The sequence below is a fragment of the Eubalaena glacialis genome, chromosome 7, assembly GCF_028564815.1.
Source record: "Eubalaena glacialis isolate mEubGla1 chromosome 7, mEubGla1.1.hap2.+ XY, whole genome shotgun sequence".
In the NCBI taxonomy this organism is placed as follows: domain Eukaryota; kingdom Metazoa; phylum Chordata; class Mammalia; order Artiodactyla; family Balaenidae; genus Eubalaena; species Eubalaena glacialis.
In genome coordinates this window covers 80629667-80652114 of record NC_083722.1, presented here as the reverse complement: position 1 = coordinate 80652114, position 22448 = coordinate 80629667, and the positions used below count along the sequence as shown (strand labels likewise).

The window sequence follows — 22448 nt, the reverse complement described above, 5'->3', positions numbered from 1 at the left end:
TACTGTTGATGAGCATTTGGGTCGCTTCTGGTTTGGAGCTGGTGGTAAGCCAAATAATGGCCCCTCGAAAGATATTCATTACCTCATCCCTGGTCACAGGTACCATTCACTGGCAACACTTGTGACTATGTCACTTTATGTGGCAAAGGGACTTCGTAGATGTGATTAAGTTAAGGGTCTTCACACGGGGAGATGATCTTGAATTCTCTGGGTGGGCCCAGTGTAGTTACAAGGATCCTTGTAAGAGGGATACAGGAGGGTCTGGTCAGAGGATGAGATATGACGATGGAAACAGAGGTGAGAGAAGAGGGAGATTTGAAGGTGCTACATTGCTGGCTTTGAAAAGGAGGAAGGGGCCATGAGCCGAGGAATGCAGGTGACCTCTAGGAGCTGGAGAAGGCAAGGGAATGGATTCTCCCCTAGAGCCTCCAGAAGAAATACTGTCCTGCTGACCCATTTCTGACCTCCAGAACTATAAGATGACAAATTTGTGTTGTTTTAGGTCACTAAGTTTGTGGTTATTTGTTATAATAGTAGTAGGAAACTAATGCAGGACTGTTATGCATAGCAGTACTGAGAACATTCTGGAAAATATGTACCAGAATGGTGCATGTATGTACCTAGGAGCAAATGCAGGTTGAATAGGTATTGCCACCGTCTTCCAGGGTGATTGGACCAATTTATACTCCCACCAGCAGCAGGATGTGAGAGTTCTGGTTGCTTCACATCCTCACCAACACTTGGTCTTCCTGAGAAGAGATATTTTTCAAAGAAGAATTAGCAAGATTTGGTGTCCAGTGGACACCTGATAGGAAGTTGATGCTGAGCAGATGCTGGTCACCACTGATGCAGCCAGCTGAGGAGAGGAAGGGGGCAGTGGTGGGGAGAATTAGAATTCTTCTTCCATGGAAGAGGAAGTGACTGGCATAGGAAATACTGATTAGCTTTAAATTAATACAGAGCTTGCCGGCTGAAGAGTTAGAACAGCACTCATCTTCGTGACTTGCTGATTACCCAAGGTGAGTGATGGGTCTTGTGAGGTGGAGGAGAGGTCTGTGCTGCTCAGCCAGCTCCTCAGACTTTGAAAATTGCCCTCTCATGAGTGCTGTGACCTTAATCACAAGCTAATCACAACCTATGTGAACTCCGGTTGTGCCGTCCCTAAGGTGGGTGTGATTCTGCCTTCCCTGGGTGGCTGCGGGTGGATGAGAGGAGCCTCTGTGTGAGAGCCATGAGTTTACTGCCCGCGAATAGGAGGTTCTGAGTCAGTGGTAGCTCTGGTCGTTACCGACAGCAGTAATGAGCACATAAACGCCTACTGAAGTTGGCAATTCTGGGTTCAGAATGAGTGTTCAGGGGCTGAGTGGCTGCCCTGGGAGGGGTCTGAGAATATCACCAGGGCATCCAGGGTGGGTGAGGTCAATCCCTCTAGGGCTTTAGAGAGACACTGTCTCCCCACAGCCCTGAAACTGCTTTTGAAACTATTTGTTCATTCATTCATTCATACATTCAACCAGTACTGAGCTTTACCTTGAACATTATAATACAGTGGTTAGTTCTTCTTTCTCTAATTGCTTTAGGTGTAAGTTTAGGTTGTTTATTTGAGATTTTTTTTCTTTCTTGAGGTAGGATTGTATTGCTGTAAACTTTCCTCTTAGAACTGCTTTTGCTGCATCCCATAGGTTTGGGGTCGTCTTGTTTTCATTGTCATGTGTTTCTAGGTATTGTTTGATATCCTCTTTGATTTCTTCAGTGATCTCTTGGTTAGCGTATTGTTTCGCCTCCATGTGTTTGTATTTTTTACGGTTTTTTTCCTGTAATTGATATCTAGTCTCATAGTGTTGTGGTTGGAAAAGATACTTGATACGATTTCAATTTTCATAAATTTACTGAGGCTTGATTTGTGATCCAAGATATGATCTATCCTGGACAATGATCATGAGCACTTGAGAAGAATGTGTATTCTGTTGTTTTGGGATGGAATGTCCTATAAATATCAATTAAGTCCATCTGGTCTAATGTGTCATTTAAAGCTTGTGTTTCCTTATTTATTTTCATTTTGGATGATCTGTCCATTGGTGAAAGCAGGGTGTTAAAGTCCCCTACTGTGATTGTGTTACTGTCAATTTCCCCTTTTATAGCTGTTAGCATTTGCCTTATGTATTGAGGTGCTCCTATGTTGGCTGCATAAATATTTACAATTGTTAAAGTTAGCAGAAGGAAAGAAATCATAAAGATCAGATGAGAAATAAATGAAATAAATGAAAAAGAAATGAAGGAAACAGTAGCAAAGATCAATAAAACTAAACACTGGTACTTTGAGAAGATAAGCAAAATTGATAAACCATTACCCAGACTCATCAAGAAAAAAAGGGAGAAGACCCAAGTCAACAGAATTAGAAACGAAAAAGGAGAAGTAACAACTGACACTGCAGAAATACAAAGGATCATGAGAGACTACTACAAGCAACTATATGCCAATAAAATGAACAACCTGGAAGAAATGGACAAATTCTTAGAAAAGTACAACCTTCCAAGACTGAACCAGGAAAAAAACAGAAAATATGAACAGACCAATCACAAGCACTTAAATTGAAACTGTGATTAAAAATCTTCCAACAAACAAAAGCCCAGGACCAGATGGCTTCACAGGTGAATTCTATCAAACATTTAGAGAAGAGCTAACACCTATCCCTCTCAAACTCTTCCAAAATATAGCAGAGGGAGGAACACTCCCAAACTCTTTCTACGAGGCCACCATCACCTTGATACCAAAACCAGACAAAGATGTCACAAAAAAAGAAAACTATAGGCCAATATCACTGATGAACATAGATGCAAAAGTCCTCAACAAAATACTCGCAAACAGAATCCAACAGCACATTAAAAGGATCATACACCATGATCAAGTGGGGTTTATCCCAGGAATGCAAGGATTCTTCAATATACACAAATCAATGTGATACACCATATTAACAAATTGAAGGATAAAAACCATATGATCATCTCAATAGATGTGGAAAAGCTTTCGACAAAATTCAACACCCATTTATGATAAAAACTCTCCAGAAAGTGGGCATAGAGGGAACCTACCTCAACATAATAAAGGCCATATATGACAAACCCACAGCCAACATCGTTGTCAGTGGTGAAAAACTGAAACCATTTCCTCTAAGATCAGGAACAAGACAAAGTTGTCCACTCTCACCACTGTTCTTCAACATAGTTTTGGAAGTTTTAGCCACGGCAATCAGAGAAGAAAAACAAATAAAAGGAATGCAAATCAGAAAATAAGAAGTAAAACTGTTATTGTTTGCAGATGACATGGTACTATACATAGAGGATCCTAACAATGCTACCAGAAAACTACTAGAGCTAATCAATGAATTTGGTAAAGTAGCAGGATACAAAATTAATGCACAGAAATCTCTTGCATTCCTATACACTAATGACAAAAAATCTGAAAGAGAAATTAAGGAAACACTCCCATTTACCATTGCAGCAAAAAGAATAAAATACCTAGGAATAAACCTACCTAAGGAGACAAAAGACCTGTATGCAGAAAACTATAAGACACTGATGAAAGAAATTAAAGATGATACAAACAGATGGCGAGATATACTATGTTCTTGGATTGGAAGAATCAACATTGTGAAAATGACTCTACTACCCAAAGCAATCTACAGATTCAGTGCAATCCCTATCAAACTACCAATGGCATTTTTCACAGAACTAGAACAAAAAATTTCACAATTTGTATGGAAACACAAAAGACCCCGAATAGTCAAAGCAATCTTGAGAAAGAAAAATGGAGCTGGAGGAATCAGGCTCTCTGACTTCAGACTATACTACAAAGCTACAGTAATCAAGACAGTATGGTGCTGGCACAAAAACAGAAATACAGATCAATGGAACAGGATAGAAAGCCCAGAGATAAACCCACACACATATGGTCACCTTATCTTTGTTAAAGGAGGCAAGAATATACAATGGAGAAAAGACATCTCTTCAATAAGTGGTGCTGGGAAAACTGGACAGCTACATGTAAAATAATGAAATTAGAACACTTCCTAACACCATATACAAAAATAAACTCAAAATGGATTAAAGACCTAAATGTAAGGCTAGACACTAAAAAACTCTTAGAGGAAAACATAGGCAGAACAGTCTATGACATAAATCACAGCAAGATCCTTTTTGACCCACCTCCTAGAGAAGTGGAAATAAAAACAAAAATAAACAAATGGGACCTAATGAAACTTAAAAGCTTTTGCACAGCAAAGGAAACCATAAACAAGATGAAAAGACAACCCTCAGAATGGGAGAAAATATTTGCGAACGAAGCAACTGACAAAGGATTAATCTCCAAAATTTACAAGCAGCTCCTGCAGCTCAATATCAAAAAAAACAAACAACCCAATCCAAAAATGCGTGGAAAACCTAAATAGACATTTCTCCCAAGAAGATTTACAGATTGCCAACAAACACATGAAAGGATGCTCAACATCACTAATCATTAGAGAAATGCAAATCAAAACCACAGTGAGGTATCACTTCACACCAGTCAGAATGGCCATCATCAAAAAATCTACAAACAATAAATGCTGGAGAGGGTGTGGAGAAAAGAGAACCCTCTTGCATTGTTGGTGGGAATGTAAATTGATAAAGCCACTATGGAGAACAGTATGGAGGTTCCTTAAAAAACTAAAAATAGAACTACCATATGACCCAGCAATCCCACTACTGGGCATATACTGTGAGAAAACCATAATTCAAAAAGAGACATGTACCCCAATGTTCATTGCAGCACTATTTACAATAGCCAGGACATGGAAGCAACCTAAGTAAGTGTCCATCAACAGATGAATGGATAAAGAAGATGTGGTACATATATACAATGGAATATTGCTCAGCCATAAAAAGAAACAAATTGAGTTATTTGTAGTGAGGTGGATGGACCTAGAGTCTGTCATACAGAGTGAAGTCAGAAAGAGAAAAACAAATACCGTATGCTAACACATATATATGGAATCTAAAAAAAAAAAAAAAGAAAAAGTGGTTCTGAAGAACCTAGGGGCAGGACAGGAATAAAGATGCAGATGTAGAGGATGGACTTGAGGCAGGGGAAGCTGGGACGAAGTGAGAGAGTAGCATTGACGTATGTACACTACCAAATGTAAAACAGATAGGTAGTGGGAAGCAGCTGCATAGCACAGGGAGATCAGCTCAGTGCTTTGTGACCACCTAGAGGGGTGGGATAGGGAGGGTGGGAGGGAGGCTTAAGAGGGAGGGGATATGGGGATATATGTATACATATAGCTGATTCACTTTGTTATGCAGCAACAACTAACACAACACTGTAAAGCAATTATACTCCAATAAAGATGTTAAAAAAAAATACAGTGGTTAGGAACACAGACTTGAACCCCCTGGTTCAAGTCTTGGCTTTGCTGTTTGGTGTCTGTACGGCCTTCGACAAATCTTAACCCAGTTTTCCAATTCATAGAGTTGAGGCAGTGCCTGCCTCCTAGGGCTGATGTGAGAATTCAATGAGATAATCCATGTCAGTGTCTGCACCTTGGGCATCCCTCAGTGCTGGGATACAGAGATGGGTGTCCCCAGTGCCGGCTCCTAGCCACAGGCTGAAGGACAATGGTTTCTTGATGGCTGTCTACAGAAAACCTTCTCCAACACCAGGAGGGAAAACTTGAAACCCTGACCCAGAATTAGCCAGCGGGCCTGTGGAAGGCAGGCTCTGACCTCGTTGCTGCAGGGGAAATGTGACTTAGAGGAGAGTTTGCTGTTGGCATCATTTGGGATGTAGGTGTCAAATCCTCTTGCAGCAGTTACTGTGCTGTGTAAGAGCTTGCTACACTGAGCAAACTTGGCTTCCAGGCCAAGGTGAGGTGGGCCAAGGTGTTCACAGCTGCAGAAGTGACCGTGGTGTGAGCTACTGCTTTCTCCCCTCTCCCTTTGTGGCAAGAATGCAGTAGCACCTCTGGGACTCTGAGTTCAAGTCCCATTACCCTTCCACATCCACATCCACAGCCACATCCACATCCACATCCACATCCACATCCACATCCACATCCCTCCTTCCAGGATCCACATCTTCCCTCTTGCCTTGTTCTGGGTCCCTCCATAATGCACATGCCACAGCTGAAGAAGTTAAACTCTGATGGAAGCCAGAGCAGTGGCCTCAGACAGGGATCCAGATGCTAAAAATATCTCCTAGTGTGCTCTTTGCAAGTTAAAGAGCAGTGTTGGAGGCTGTGGCTGGGGATTCTCCCCAACAGTGACTCTGTCCGGCACCTCATGGAGCAGGGGTCCCAGGTGTCTGGTCCTGCTCACCTGGATCTGAAAGTTTGTCCACATGGTGCTTTGATCTGGGAGAAAGCCAGACCCACAGTGGAGCAGATGGAGGATTGCGGGGGAGATTTGGCCAAGCAGCCTGTGATGCTCAACCGTCAAAACAGCTGATGCAGTGGAGCTGGGCCATAATGACAGCACCAGCATGAAGGTCATGGGTGTCAAAACTATCCTGGACCCCCTTTTGCCTAGGAGGCTCCAGGCTGGAGACCAACACACCATCCCTCAGTATGGTCTGCACAGCCAGTTCTTCCTGCATTGAAAATGACAGCTGTTTCTTTGGTTACAAATGAAGTAGCTGGTTCGTGTTCGCGCTGTGGTGCAGAAAGAGAATCTGTCTTTTAATGCTAAAGCCACACCCTGAGTGGTGAGGAATGCAATTCCTGAGGCTGGAGAGGGAACCTCCGAGTTGTAGCTCAGACTCATCCTGGGGCAGACGTGCAGGGAGTGGAATAGTGGGCCGAATCCTCCACCATCGGAATGTTCTCCCTCTAGCTCTGTCGCTCTGTCTCTGTCCCTGTGTTTCCTAGTCTCTGTCACTCCTAAGCAGAGACTAAAATCCTTAAATGTGGGTATCGTGTACATTCAGGTGGCATTTTACCGTCCCGAGTAGTCGTTTCGTGAAGTGAAGCTTACAACTCCTACTTGTGGGTCCCAGTGTTCCTAATTCCATACCAGGTGCTCTGCTTTCGAGATGCTTCACACAGGAAGAGATTACGTGCTCATTAACACCTCTTCATCCATCAAACACTGATTGAGTACCTACTTGAAATTGCGTGTGGTTTTACCAAAATTGTGACCCAAAATAATTTGGACTCACCTGTCTCCACAGACACAGACTGTCCCAAGCTCCAAATAACCAAACCCACCCTCAGAAGGGCCCCAGTGATAATATTTAACCATTGTGCCAACTCAGTGAGACTTAACCAGCCATAAAAACAAGACCCAATAAAACTTAAAGTTTTATTAAACTTAAAGTGACTTAAAGAACAAAGACATTTCTCTCTAAGGTAGTAGTTCCAAGGAGAGAGGGCACCTGTGCTCCATGCAGTCAGTCACAGGCCCAAGTGCCTTCTATCTTGTTCCTTTGTTATTTCCAAGTGCATTGTCATCATCTGCATGGTCAGAGCTGAGTTCCAGCCAGTGGGAACCAGTGGGAAGGATGGACAAGGCATGCCCATGTCTTGAGACCTAGGTGGAGAAGTGGAACATATCACATCCTTTCACATTCCATTGGGAACTCAGATACCTGGCTGCACCTAGCTGCAAGGATGCCTGGGAAATGTAGTCCCTGATGAAACTCAAATAACCTATGGACAAACGGGAGAATGGATTTTGATGGACACTGGGCAGCCTTTGACATATTCCTTTTGTATGTATTTAATGCATCTCTTTGTGTTAACATAAATGTACCCAGGTTATAAATGTTGGTTATTTTGCTTTTTCAGAAAGAAGACCTGGATCTGCCACACAGTGTCTATGGACAGTTCCAGAGTAATGAATCAGTGTGTCTTCAGAGAAATGGAAGAAAACAAGGAAAGGTAAAAGTATCTTTAAAAATTAAAATTAAAAAAAATTCTTACATGCAACAATTAAATGCAATGCAGGACTTCTTATAAGTCAGTGGAGGCCAAGAAGAATTTGGAGATAGCAAAATTTCATGTGTCCCGTTTTCATACCTTGAGTTTCTGACACCAGAGGAAGGATACTTTTGTCAAGTATGAGGGAATTTTTCTAAGATTTAGAAGGAAGAGCTGGTATATAGAACTGATGTGGTATAGCATTAAATATCTGATTCTGTCATTCCAAGAAACTATGGGCTTATGCCCAGATGTGTTGTGTCTACATTTGTGGGTGGCCAGTCCCCCAAGAGGAGGTGAAGGCAGACCCTTAGCTCTTGGCAGCTACATGTTCTCTTGAAGTCATCATCTCTTCCTCTTCTTTCCACCTCCTCTTTTTTGTTCCTTAAAAATAAATGTATTAATTTAATTTAAATACCCAAGAAATGCGTGGATACATTTTCCTAGTTAAAAATAAGAGTGAAATCCCCATTGATCCCCAAGTTTCATTCCCAGCACCCACCCCACTCCTACCTTTTGCAGAAGTAACCCCTGTGACCTACTTTGTGAATTTCCTTCCAGAGCTTTTACTAGGAGTCTATATACATAGAAAAAAAAAGTCATTTTTTCCTTCCTTTCCTTTTTCTTTCTTTCTGTTCTTTAAATACAGTCTGTCATACTGTGCTTACTAGTCTATTCTGTAACCTTTTTATTTTAATAATTTTTTTTAAACATTCTTTTATTTTTAATTTATTTATTTTATTTATTTATTTTTGGCTGTGTTGGGTCTTCACTGCTGTGCGCGGGCCCTCTCTAGTTGCGGCGAGCGGGGGCCACTCTTCGCTGCAGTGCGCAGGCTTCTCATTGCAGTGAGAGACGTCTCTTGTTGTGGAGCACGGGTTCTAGGCACGCGGGCTTCAGCAGTTGTGGCACGTGGGCTCAGCAGCTGCAGCTCACGGACTCCAGAGCATAGGCTCAGCAGCTGTGGCACACGGGCCCATTTGCTCCGCAGCATGTGGAATCTTCCCGGACCAGGGCTCGAACCCGTGTCCCTGCATTTGCAGGCGGACTCCCAACCACTGCGGCACCAGGGAAGCCCCTGTAACCTTTTTAAAACATTCAATAATATGTCTTTAAATGTTTTCAAGACGGTACATGTGAATCTACCTTGTTTTGTTGCAAAGTGAGTATTGTATCCATGGCATGAGAATCTCACTGTTTACCGAGCTGTTTTCCTGTTGGTGGTGGGTGGGTGGGTTCTGTTTTTCGCCCTTACAGCAGTGCTTTGATGCACTTTCTGGTTTACGCCTCCAAGCACATGAGCAGATAGTTCTCTTAGGTAGATGGTTATCGAGGAGTGAAGTTGTTGGGCCATCTTTTGCATGCGTTTAAGATCTTAATGAATACTGCCAAGTCATTCTCTAAAGAGCACCAGTTATCGGCAGGATACCAGATTTCCTGTTTGCCCGCCTCCTGCCACACCTCAGCTCTTCATGCTTTTTAATTTTTGCCAGTCTGTTGGGTTAACAGCAGTATCTCTCCATGGTTGTAATTTCCTCCCCCTTCTCTTTACTCTGAGGAAGTTCGTCTTCTCAGGTCTCTCTGTTTCCCAATGGCCCTGGCGAGCCTCTGTCCTTTCAGGGACCCAGTGATTATCCTGAGGCCCAGGGCACCTGGGCAGCCTGGGTCCTTCCCAAGAGTGGGCACCTCTTTGTTTCTCTTCTGAAAAGTATCCAAGTCTGCTCTTCCAGTAGTGTTCATCCCAGGATCACCTGCTTCTCTCTGGATACTGGAGTGGGTTGGGAGAGCCTTGGGTTGGATTTCCTGACTCAGATGATTTCATCCACCACCACCACCATCCTCGGCAACAATCTGAGTATGTACTATGTGTCAGGCTCTGTGTGGATCACTTGGCTTACTCATCTCATTTAATTCTCACTGTGGTAAGGTAGGGAGATGTGTTGTTACCCCCATTATGTCCATTAGGTGACGTGAGGACAGAAATTCACTCAAAACCAACCCAAGCAACAAAAGAAAACCAACAAATACTCTGTCTTGCCGTGGAGCCCCAGCTCCTACCCATTGCTCTCACTTTGAGTGACAGACAGACCCATGCTTGCCGAATGGCGATTTCTCCTGTGGTCATAGCTTATGGACCACATGGAGCCATTAGGCCCATGTTCGCAGTGGCCTTGACCACACTCACGTGGCCTTCCCAGAGGAGAGTGTAGGAGTGGAGAGTGTGGTTTGGGTTTTGTTTGCTTCCAGCATATGAACACAGGCTCTTTCATTTCACCAGCCCCTCTATTCTGGTGTACAGTTGGGGGTGGCGGTCTCACCCGTATTCATTCCAAAATACTTCTCTGGAAAGGGGTTTTTGTCATAGGGAGTAAATCTACTTTATTAGGATAAATATGCCCACTGAGCTATGGCCGAAGAGGAAGTTCTTCACTCACCCCCATAGACCTGATCAGTCACCCTCCCTAAAACGTTTCATTTTAGACCCTGTTCTAAAAGCAGGCAGAGTGCAGTTTCGGAGGTCTTCCTGAGCCCCAGACCTGCCCCCCATTATGTTTCAGAGACGTAAACGTGTAGAGCCAGCAGAGGTCCTAGGCTCACTGTCTAATTTCTTGCTTCTCCATCAGGACAGTGGGAAGCAGTCAGGCCTAGAGGGAGGAAATGATTGTCCGGGTTCACACAGAGCCAAGCTGCGGTCTCAGGCCTCCGGGGGTTGGCTCTGGCTCTTTTCACAGCATCACAGCTACTTCTCGCATGATTATTAGGACACTGACCGGTACTTGTTCCAAAAATTGAGCTTATTACGCAGATAATGCCTTGAAGGAAACCAGCCCATTGATCAATCAGTTGATTATTCATTCATTGGGAGTTTATGAAATACTATTGTGTGCACAAGAGACAGCAAGTTGAGTAAGATATGAATTCTCAGGGAATTCAGGGTCTTGGTTGGGGGGTGGATGGGCTTTTGCACACACAGTAAGCAATGGTTAAGTAGAAAACTTTAATTCTTCGTTGGTCTATGGGGGTAATAATAGTACCTCCTGCAGTGGGTTGTTGGAGCATGTCCTGAGTTAATCATAGTAAAGCACCTGGCATTGAGTAAGCACCCAATTAAGGCAGCTGTTTTCATTTTTGTTTGTTTATTTTTAATCCCACATAGAGTGAGGAACCTAGGAAGATTTCTCTATCAGAAGATTGATAGGGCCAGACTTGTGTTTTAGAAATGATAATCTGGGACTTACATGGTGGTCCAGTGGTTAAGACTCCACGCTTCCAGTGTAGGTGGCGCAGGTTCGATCCCTGCTCGGGGAACTGAGATCCCACATGCCGCATGGCCAAAAAAAAAAAGAGAAATGATAATCCATTGACATGATTTCTTATCCTATATGTAATTATCTTTTTAGCGTCTATCTTACTTACTGGACTGTGAACTCTGTGGGGCCAGGTCTTGCCTGTTTTGCTCACTGTTGTTTACCCAGTGCCTGGCTCACAGTAGGTGCTCACTAATATTTCTGGACTGATGAGTGTAGTGTTCAAGTAGCGATAAAGGGTGGACCCTGGATCCTTGAGGTGAGGTACTGTGACAAAGCCTGCCAGTGAGAAGGACCTAAGCTCGCCTGGAGCCAACCCCAGGTTCCCGAGGAGAGGGGGCTCCCTGGGGGCCCTGCCCACAGACCTCACTCCCTTCTGCGGGAACACAGTTTTGCTCCTGAACGTTATGGACACTTTGTCTTTTAACCAAGTGACTTTGTTGTGGGAAGACCTAGTCCCACAGCACTCATTAACTGAGCAACCTTTACTTGCCACTTGTACTTCTGTGTGCTAACTCACAAGAATACAGGATTTTTAGAAGAGTAAGCCCCTGGGGAGTGCAGTTTTCTGCTGGCATTTGTGATGTTGGGCGGATAATATCACTCCTCAGTTTCCTCAGCTGTGCAGCAATGGTGTTAGGCAAGTGGAATTTCTGATGTTTAAAGAGGAGAATTTTGAGGTGAGAAGCTCTTGCCCTTCTTGTAAATCCTTCCTATAAATGGACTTGTGATAGTTCCTTGAAATGGTAGATGGTTAGGACTCAGCCCATGCTGGAGAAATTGATCGATTGTTTGATTCATTCATTCATTCATCTGTGGGTCAGTCAGTCAGTGAACATCCTATCCTGTTCAAATAAGGGGTTACTCTTTCCTTGCAGGGCCTTTTACTCTCAGATTGTACAAATGAGTGTCTCTTTTATGAAAATAAAGATCTTCTCTGGCTAGCTCATTTATTCCAGGGTGTTTTGAGAACCTCCTTTGTGCTGGCTCCACTAGACTTTACTAACTTGGAAGGCAGGGCCTTGTCTGGTGCAGTGACACCCCCTGTCCGGCCCAGGGCCCTGCGCACAGTAGGCTCTCAACCCACGAGCAGCTTTAGTGGCCTGAACTGGCTAGAAAACAGAGTGATTTTTAGATGGCAGCATGAAGGGCTGTATCCAAAATTGAGATTTGCCCTGCGTTGTGTTCTGTTTTCATGCTCCAGGGATAGACTGCCTGGAGAGCCCTCACCTTAGACTGGTTAGTTTCACTGCTTGTTGTTAGTTGCTCTCTTCTTGATCCACTTATCAGCTTCCATCTTGTCCTTCAGGCGGGAGCTGTTTCGGTCACTGATTTTTTATGAGCTCTTTGTTCACTGCCCCAAGGGCTGTGTGGGGCCTGCTCTGCTTCCTCCACCTCCAGAAGTTCAGCCGCTGACCTTGAGAAGCTGGAAACCCAACAAAAGGGAGAGTAGCCTCTCCTGACCTGAGGCTCTAGCCTTCACTCTCAGACTCACCAGCCCTGTGACCTTGAGCAAGGCACTTCACCTTTCCAAGGTGTCTTCTTGGAGATTCCATCAGCATTTCCCACAGTCTGCTCCTCAGAACATGGTTTCCTCCAAACATTAATAAGCACTGCAGGGAAAAAAATGGGGCCTGTTGCCAAACTTGTTTAGGCACTACTGGCTTAAGCTCAGTCAAATGTAGCCTTTCTCACAGGACCCAGCAGAGCCTGTAAAAGGTCAGTGTGCATGGAGGGGTCTCTCAAGAGAGGGAAGAGTGTGCAGCCCCCCGATCCTCACATCTGCTGTTGCAGAGATCACACTGGGGACATGACGAACTGGGAGATCTTGAAGCTTCCTCCCAATGCTGCAGTGATGTGCCTGGGACAGAGAGGCATAGTAACCAAAGACACAGATGTTGGATTTTTAAATGGTTTAGCGTTTTTTGATAGGAACTTTAAAATACTATTGTAAGTAAAAGATGGAAGAGGTCTTCCAATCCCTGTCACAAGCCTGCAGGTGAGTGAGTTGAGAACAAGTGGGAGGGTCAGGTATCTTCATAAAGGTTTTTATTCAGGCAGAAACTCTCTCGTGCAAAGAACACTGGGCTGCAAACTGAAAAACCGCTGTGCAGATTCTTCTCTCGCCTCTTCCTGGCTGTGTGACCCTTGGTGTGTCTCTTTTCTTTTCTCTCATATCTGTCATTGGCTAAAAAGAATGGTTGGTTGATTGATGACTTTCCTTTTAATCCTAAAATTTTAGGTATATTGTTTAAAACAACTGTAAGCCCCCTGAGGGCAGATGTGGTCTGTGTCTCCTCATTGACTCCTCAGGGCGGTGCCTGGGATAGAGTCGTCACTCACTAAACATTTGTTGCATAAATATGAAAACGAAATAGACTCCATATTACATTCATTGGCATAACCCCAGAGACAGCTTATTATTAAATGATTGTTAAGGTAATTGAGTGAGTGCACATGATCTTCTTTGAGACACATGAAGACCCAGTGAGGGAGGTGATGTTATTTTACAGATGAGGAACTGACATTTTGGGAGGCAAAGGACTGGGCTGTGGTCCTGTAGCAGGAATGCAAGAGCCAAGACCCAGACCCAGCCTCCTGAGCCTCAATTTCTGCTTTGTTGTGGTTTTTTTTTTTCCACTAAACCAAGTCTTTTTCTGTCCTTGGACTGGTCAGAGGCATGAATTAGGACAGCGTCCTGGAAGATCTGCTGTGAAGCCACTGAAAAAGCTCTTCCGTTCTCCAGGGAGCCTGGCTAATCCTCTACACGGCAAATTATAATAATATCTGCCAATTCTGGGCACCTTGTAAAGGGCTTTTTATATACGTTGGCTCCAAATATCACAGCAACTGAGCAGAATACACATTGTTTGCCTCCATTTTGCAGATGAAGAAACAGTTTTAAGGACCTGCCCCAGTGTCACAGGTAATTGTTGGGACATCTGTGTCTTTGATGCTCTTAAGGGAGAAGGCCCCTGGCCTTCTAGCCATCTCCCCTACTTCTCATCTCCTTGGGATCCTCATCTTACCTTGTCCCTGCAGGTGGGCACTCCAAGCCCCTCTGCAGGATGGGGAGGAGGTGCTGTGGCTGCCCCAGGGGTGGGATGGGGCCTCAGCCAAGGGAGTCCGTTGAGGTGCAGAGGGTGGGCGTTCTAGTCTCATTGGGAGCCCGTCAGTGTGTTCCTAATTCCAGACAGTCTCCTCACAGGGGGGCCCTAGTGACAGTAGGAACTGCCAGGAGGGTGTTAGGGGAAGTGGTGAAGATCCTGGCCCAGTTGTTGAAGTTTTCCTAGTCTCAGTTTGCCATCTGTGAAGGTGAATAAAAGTGGTACTTAGGTCATAAAGTTGATGCGAAGGTTCAGTGTGCTACGAAGTCCCTCGTTTGTGGTCACCGGGCACCCGGCTAACACCCAGCGCATGGCCTTAGTCTGTTATCAGCCTGTAAACCGTTCTCCCACCAACCGCAGAACCAAGTAGGAGCCGTCAGAACACATGCCCTTTACTTTTCTATGACAATCCTTATGGTGATCACTTTGGAAAATTCGTTCAGCAGTTATTTGAGTACGTATCGTGTGCTCAGCACTCTGTCAGGTATGCTGGGGGATGCAGTCAGACCTGGACCTTTCTTCCAATCTAGAAGGGGAGATGAATGTATGTAATAGGAGACAAGACGTGTTAAGGAAGGGCCTAGCAGAGTCTGGCACACAGTGTGCACCTGGGAAATGTTTAAAAACACTCAAGAGACTTCCCTGGTGGTCCAGTGGTTAAGACTGTGCACTCCCAATGCAGGGGGCACAGGTTCAATCCCTGGTCGGGGAACTAAAATCCTGCATGCCGCATGGTGCGGCCAAAAAAAAAAACACCCCAAAAAACCCCACTCAAACTGGAGGAGATTCAAGTGGGCACTGTACTTGAGATGGTACCAGGAAACACAGTGCATGTGTCTGACAGGGGAAGCTCACCCAGCCCCCGCCCTGCGGAGGGATGGTGGCATGTGAAAGGCGGCACCCGTCTTGATGCTGAGCCCTTGCTGGGTGGAGACCATGTGCGTCAATCTCCTTCCTGGGAATCTGATAGAAGATTCCTGTCAGGCAAGAGTGTGGCACATTCCCTGGAGGAAACTCTACCTTTTCAACTCTGAGGGCCAAGAATCAGGCCTGGAGAGCTGTGTGAGGCTGGGGGTGCGGGCATGCGAACCCACGATGGTTGAAGCGCTCACTGGGGCCACAGAGGTAAAGAATTATCAAGATGCATTTATGGAGCGCTGGTTTTATGTGGGTGTTCTGCTGGGGTGTGGGTGGAGAGAGTCTTGAGGCTTTGCTCTTTAGGTGGGAGAAGAGCATGGGAACTTAGGTTAAGGCTTTCCCTGTGATCATTGCTTGGACTTGGGCTGCATGTGGCTTTTGTCCCACCCCTGTCCAGTGTTGTGTGTGCTGTGTGCAGCCCAAGCAGGAACCACCATCTTCTTTAAGGATGGGGGTTGATTGAGGGCCTGCTGTATACCAGGCACTGTACTGGGCTCAGGGGTAGAACTGTGACTGGTCATTTTGCCAGTAAGGAAACTGCCCAGGGAGATGATGTACCTGGAGTTTACACAGTGAGTTAGTAGCAGAGGTGGAATTAGAACCTGGATGTCCTGTAGCCATGAATGATGGCAATTAATTGCGCAGGGTCAACACCCAGCTATCTTTGGCAGGTTGTCCTCATGGTTAGAACTGAGGATTTTTTTTTCATCTGTAAATCTGAACAAGAGAGAAAAGTTTTCACTATTTCCCTGATTTCCCTCCTTGCTTTACTTACTGTCCCCATATCCCCAGGTCACTGTAGTCCTTCCTCATTCCTTTGGCACCTACCATACTCTTAAGATTTTTCCAAGGCAACTCATTTTCTCACCTTCCCCCCACCCCATTTTGCTACTGTTTTAGTTTTGGTGGTTTGTGGGGTTTTGCCAAGTTTTAGTTTTCCATATTGTTGTAATCGTAGTAGCTTTATGATAGTTCTTCACACTTGTTGTGTCAGTCATTTTTTCGTTACATGGTCTTCATATGCATTCTTTTTAAAGGGCTGTATAATATCTCATTTATTTAACAAATATTTATTGAGTGGCAGCTGTGTGCCTGGCCGTGTACTACAAATGAATGGGCAGGAACTTGACGCGGCCCCTGTCTGGAGGTTCTAATTAGTAGGAAAGTCAGCTGTTAACCTCATAATCACTTGGACAGACTGTTCCATTATGTTACAGTGATGGAGTTGTGGTAAGTTTTAATAACCTGTTCTCCACTTCCCAAAGCAAATAAAGGGGAATTTCACCTCTTCAGTGACATCTGGGAACACTTCCCTGGGGGAGGGATGAGCATTCCAGGCAGAGGGCACACTTTTCCTGTTGTGGAAAGTGAAAAAAAAAAAAGTATTATAAAACTACTGGTCATGCAAAAAGGATATTGTGCTTATGGATAGTAGGCATATTTTAGGTTCTGAAACAATCAAAGTTCAAATCACTTGTTAAAGACCTAATAACTCCTTTCTTTGTGTTCTTTATCTTGTTATTATAATGTTATCAAAGGAACTAAGTTTTACCTTGTATTTTTCTTTTTTAAAAAAATATTTTATATTTACTGACATGTTTACCATTTTCAGCATTTCTTTCTTTTCTTTTCTTTTTTTTGGCCGCGAGGCACGGCATGTGGGATCTTAGTTCCCCAACCAGGGATCGAACTTGTTCCCCCTGCGCTGGAAGCGCGGAGTCCTAACCACTGGACAGCCAGGGAATTCCCCTACCTTGTATTAATATTTTTCTACCCAAATGTATATTTGGAAAATTTGTAGCTCTACAGAAGAGTTAACAGATTTTTTTTTCCTTCATCTAGATTTTATTTGAACACTTTGCCTCACTACTCTGTGTGTGTCTCTGTGTATGTGTGTGTGTGTGTGTGTGTATGTATGTGTACATATATATACTTTTTTTTCCTGAACCATTCGGAAACCCATTGCAGACATCCTGACACTTTACCTCGAAATACCTTGGCCTGTAACTCCTAAAAATAGGTACAGTCTCCCTCATATTCACCTACCGTTACCCACCTCTGCAAATTAACAATAATTTTGTAATGTCTTTTTTTAGTAGTGTCAATTATTTATTCTCTTTATTACACATTTTACACATATATGTAAGTTCATTCCAGTTGTAGGGCTTAGTACATGATTCTAAAATAAGCAAGTGAAAATTTTCCCAGGGGTGAGGGGGCAAGTCACACAATAGCTTTAAAAATTCTATCATGAGGTTACATTAACATTGCAAACAAGAAAATAAATCCTGTTTGAAATACTAACTTGAAAACTAAGGAAGCATATAAATTCCAGTAAGTGAAATCTATTCATGGGTGTTTACAAATGGCAACAGATCCAAAGGCCAAAAATACTTCACAAATGCATCTAATGAAGTGAGCAGAAACTCAAGACATTACCTGTTTCCCATCTTTTGTTCATGTGGTTTTTGTCCTATATGCAAATGCGAGTATAGGATGTCCTTGTCCTTTCAGTGGAAAGGGTAGTGCTGTCCATCACGAGGTACAAATAACCCTACCTAGGCAACCTTTCACCTCCAGGCGAGCCTGAACACCTTGGCCCTCCCTTGGCACCATGTCTTAAAGAGACATTGGCTCTTAGCAGCTAGACTTGAGAAATTTTTTTAACTTGGTATACTTTCTTCAAGGAGGTTCATATTCAGAAGCCTTGTACACAGAACCATTTTAGGATTGAGGGAAGAGGTGGGAGAAGATTTAGGGAACACAAGTCAGATGTCAGTATTATCATTCTCTTGTCCTTCCAAGGCATCTCTTTTTTCCTTTATCTGTGTTCAGTATTAATTTTACTTCCTTAATTCCTCTAGTCCCCATTTATTTAGTATAGGCCTATAATATCTTTTAATATCCAGTATTCAAATTTCCTTAGTTGTTCCAAAACACTTTTTTTTTTTTGGCTGCGTTGGGTCTTTGTTGCTGTGCGCAGGCTTTCTCTAATTGAGGCGAGCGGGGGCTATTCTTTTTTTTTTTTGGCTGCGTTGGGTCTTTGTTGCTGTGCGCAGGCTTTCTCTAATTGAGGCGAGCGGGGGCTACTCTTTTTTTTTTTTTTTTTTTTTTAATTTTATGGCTGTGTTGGGTCTTCGTTTCTGCGCGAGGGCTTTCTCTAGTTGCGGCAAGCGGGGGCCGCTCTTCATCACGGTGCGCGGGCCTCTCACTATCGCGGTCTCTCTTGTTGCGGAGCACAGGCTCCAGACGCGCAGGCTCAGTAATTGTGGCTCACGGGCCCAGTTGCTCCGCGGCATGTGGGATCTTCCCAGACCAGGGCTCGAACCCGTGTCCCCTGCACTGGCAGGCAGACTGTCAACCACTGCGCCACCAGGGAAGCCCCGGGGGCTACTCTTCATTGCGGTGCGCTGGCTTCTCATTGTGGTGGCTTCTCTTGTTGTGGAGCACAGGCTCTAGGCACGTGGGCTTCAGTAGTTGCGGCACACGGGCTCAGTAGTTGTGACAGGCGGGCCCTAGAGCGCAGGCTCAGTAGTTGTGGCGCACAGGCTTAGTTGCTCCGCGGCATGTGGAATCTTCCCGGACCAGGGATCGAACCTGTGTCCCCTGCATTGGCAGGTGGATTCTTAACCACTGCACCACCAGGGAAGTCCTCCAAAACACCTTTTACAGCTCGTTCCATTTCTCCCTCCTTCCTGCCCCACATCCAGGGAGCGTTCCTGGCTGACGCATTGCATTTGGTTCATATGTCCCTTTTGTCCCCTTCGATCCAAAACAGAGCCTGCTCTTGTATTTATCCTCCATGACATTGGCACTTTTAAAAGTAAGATCCATGTTCTGGATTTGTCTGAGTGTCTCCTTGTGGTGCCGTCTACTGTGTTCCTCCATCCCTTCCCTTCCATGAATGACAAGTGAAGCACAGTGGCTGGAGTAGGTCCAGGAACAACATGTGCAGTGACAGGGTCTCATTGGTGACATTATTACTCCCCAGGGTCAGGATGACCCTGGCTGGTGGTGCTGAGTTGACACTTGGTTAAGACCACAGGTTGCATTGTGTTTTGGTTTAGACCTGATAGAGATAATAATAATTATATTGACCATAATTCTAACAATTACCTTTCTAATAAAAAAACTCTCTCACTCTAGACATAGGACAAGAATCTAAAAATTAATGAATATATGTATGACTGAATCACTTTGCTGTATACCTGAAACTAACACAACATTGTAAATCAACTATACTCCAATAAAAGTAAAATATTAATAAAAGCAGTTGCAGATTATTCCACTATACTATTTTATAACTTATTTTACTTAAAAAATCTCCTATTGTTAGTGTTTAATGGCTTATATTTTTATATTATAAACAACACTGACAAATATTGTTACATAAACTAATTTGCACATTAAAAAATAAACACAGGACAGGTTTTTTGTTTTTTAATTAAAAAAACAGTCATATATAAGTACAACTCCTTTTGTTTATTTGTTTAAAACTTTCAAATAAGATTGAATCTGCTTGATATGGACCTTACAGTTATGGTAACTAAGGGAGACATTTCAGAGAAAGGCTCTGCACTTTTTAAAAAATATCTCTCCCTCTTTTTTTTTTTTATTTGAAGTATTGTTGATTTACAATATTGTGTTAGTTTCAGGTGTACAGCAAAATGATTCAGATATATATATAGTTTTCAGGTTATTTTCCATTATAGGTTTTTACAAGATATTGAATATAGTTTCCTGTGTTATATGGTAAATCCTTGTTGCTTATGTATTTAATGTATAGTTGTTTGTATCTGTTAATCCCATACCTCTAATTTGTCCCTCCTCACCCCCTCCCTTTCCCTTTTGTTAACCATAAGTTTGTTTTCTAGGTCTGTGAGTCTGTTTCTGTTTTGTATATAGATTCATTTGTATTATTTATCATTTATTATTTTATTTTATTATTATTATTTTTTTCTTGGCCACGCCACGCAGCTTGTGGGATCTTAGTTCCCTGACCAGGCATCAAACCCCGGGCCCTCAGCAGTGAAAGTGTGGAGTCCTAACCACTGGACTGCCAGGGAATTCCCCATTTGTATTATTTTTTAGATTCCACATATAAGTGATATCATATGATATTTGTCTTTCTCTGTCTGACTCACTTCATTTAATATGATAATCTCTAGATCCATCCATATTGCTGCAAATGGCAATATTTTATTCTTTCTTATGGCTGAGTAATAGTCTGCTGTACATATATAGTACATCTTCTTAAACCAGTCGTCTGTTCATGGACACTTAGGTTGCTTCCATGTCTTGGCTATTGTAAATAGTGCTGCTGTGAACATTGGGGTGCACGTATCTTTTCAAATTAGTTTTCATCTTTTCTGTATATATGCCTGGGAGTGGGATTGCTGGATCATATGGTAGCTCTTTTTTTAGGTTTTTAAGGAACCTTCATACTGTTTTCCACAGTGGCCACACCAATTTACATTCCCACCAATAGTGTAGTAGGGTTGCCTTTTCTCCACACCCTCTCCAGCATTTATTATTTGTAGACTTTTTGGTAATAGCCATTCTGACTGGTGTGAGGTGATACCTCATTGTGGTTTTGATTTTCATTTCTCTAATAATTAGGAATGTTGAGCATTTTTTTTCTTGTGCCTGTTGGCCATCTGTATATCTTCTTTGGAGAAATGTCTATTCAGGTCTTCTGACCATTTTTTGATTGGGTTTTTTGTCTTTTTTATATTGAGTTGTATGAGCTGTTTGTATATTTTGGAGATTAACTCCTTGTTGGTCAGATTGTTTGCAAATATTATTCCATAGGTTGTCTTTTTCTTTTGTCGATAGTTTCCTTTGCTGTGCAAAAGCTTTTAAGTTTGATTAGGCCCCATTTGTTTGTTTTTGCTTTTATTTCTTTTGCCTTGGGAGATTGATCTAAGAAAACATTGCTACAATTTATGTCTGAGAAGGTTTTGCGTAACTATGTTCTCTTCTAGGAGTTTCACAGTGTCAAGTCTTATGCTTAAGTCTTTAAGCAATTTTGAATTTATTGTTGTGTATGGTGTGAGCGTGTATTCTAACTTCACTAATTTACATGCGGCTGTCCAGCTTTCCCAACACCACTTGCTGAAGAGACTGTCTTTTCTCCATGGTATATTCTTGCCTCCTTTGTTGTAGATTAATTGACCGTAGGTGTGTGGGTTTATTTCTGGGCTCTCTGTTCTGTTCCATTGATCCATATGTCTGTTTTTGTACCAATACCACACTGTTTTGATTACTGTAGCTTTGTAGTATTATCTGAAGTCTGGGAGGGTTATGCCTCCAGCTTTGTTCTTTTTCCTCAGGATTGCTTTGGCAATTCTGGGTCTTTAGTGGCTCCGTATAAATTTTGGGATTATTTGTTCTAGTTCTGTGGGAAAATGTCATTGGTATTTTGATAGGGATCACATTAAATCTGTAAATTGCTTTGGGTAGTATGGCCTAATAGCAGTATTAATTCTTCCAATCCAAGAGTATGTCTCCCTCTTTTTTAATAGACCCAGGTCAAGTCTGGGTAGAGTGTGGCTGTTGTAGCTGGCTCCAATACTTATTTTATAACATTCAGGCAGAAAGCAAGACCTCCTCAAGGTTAAAATGTCATGGTGGGAGGGGAGTTTTGGAGAGTAACAGATTCCGCAAGTGTTGTGTGTGTGTGTGTGTGTGTGTGTGTGTGTGCACGCCAGTGTGAATACATCCATATATGTTCTGTTGTCTCAAGGGAGTATGAATGGCAAGTCGAGGTGCCAGAAGTGGTGTCAGATGTGACACAGAGAGATGAACCCTGTGCCAGTTTGGAGAAGGCATGAAGGTAAAGAAGGCATGATTTAAATTAAAGTCAAGGAAATCTACCTCGAGCGCCTGCTTGGTACCAGGCATTGTGCCAAGTGCTGTGAATGGTACAAGCTGGCTCTTGTGACCCTTATAGTCCAGAAGGAACAGACTTAAACACACCATTTCCAGGGTTGTAAGTTTGGGGTGGACCCAACATTTCCCAGGGGAGGTAACAGTCAGAAAATGGAAGCTTACGTGAGGGGTAGTCAGGTAAAGAGTGATCCATGTGGAAGGAACAGCATGTGCAAAGGCCCTGAGGCCAGAAAGAATGTGGCATGCTGTAAGAAGAGGCAGCTGCTCAGTGTGAC

General features: G+C 43.4%; 1 protein-coding gene across 3 annotated transcripts in view; it reads left to right on the top strand.

Moving 5' to 3' along the window:
* Nucleotides 1-22448, top strand: part of ARHGEF3 (Rho guanine nucleotide exchange factor 3) — a 311303-nt gene that overhangs the window by 30975 nt on the left and 257880 nt on the right. For all 3 annotated transcript variants that reach the window (XM_061197022.1, XM_061197016.1, XM_061197015.1), the window contains exon 2: nt 7818-7910. Coding sequence is in view for 2 of the 3 variants with exons in the window: in XM_061197016.1 (XP_061052999.1) it covers nt 7849-7910 (62 nt within the window). In the remaining variant the exon portion in view is untranslated. The remainder of the gene's footprint in view (nt 1-7817; nt 7911-22448) is intronic.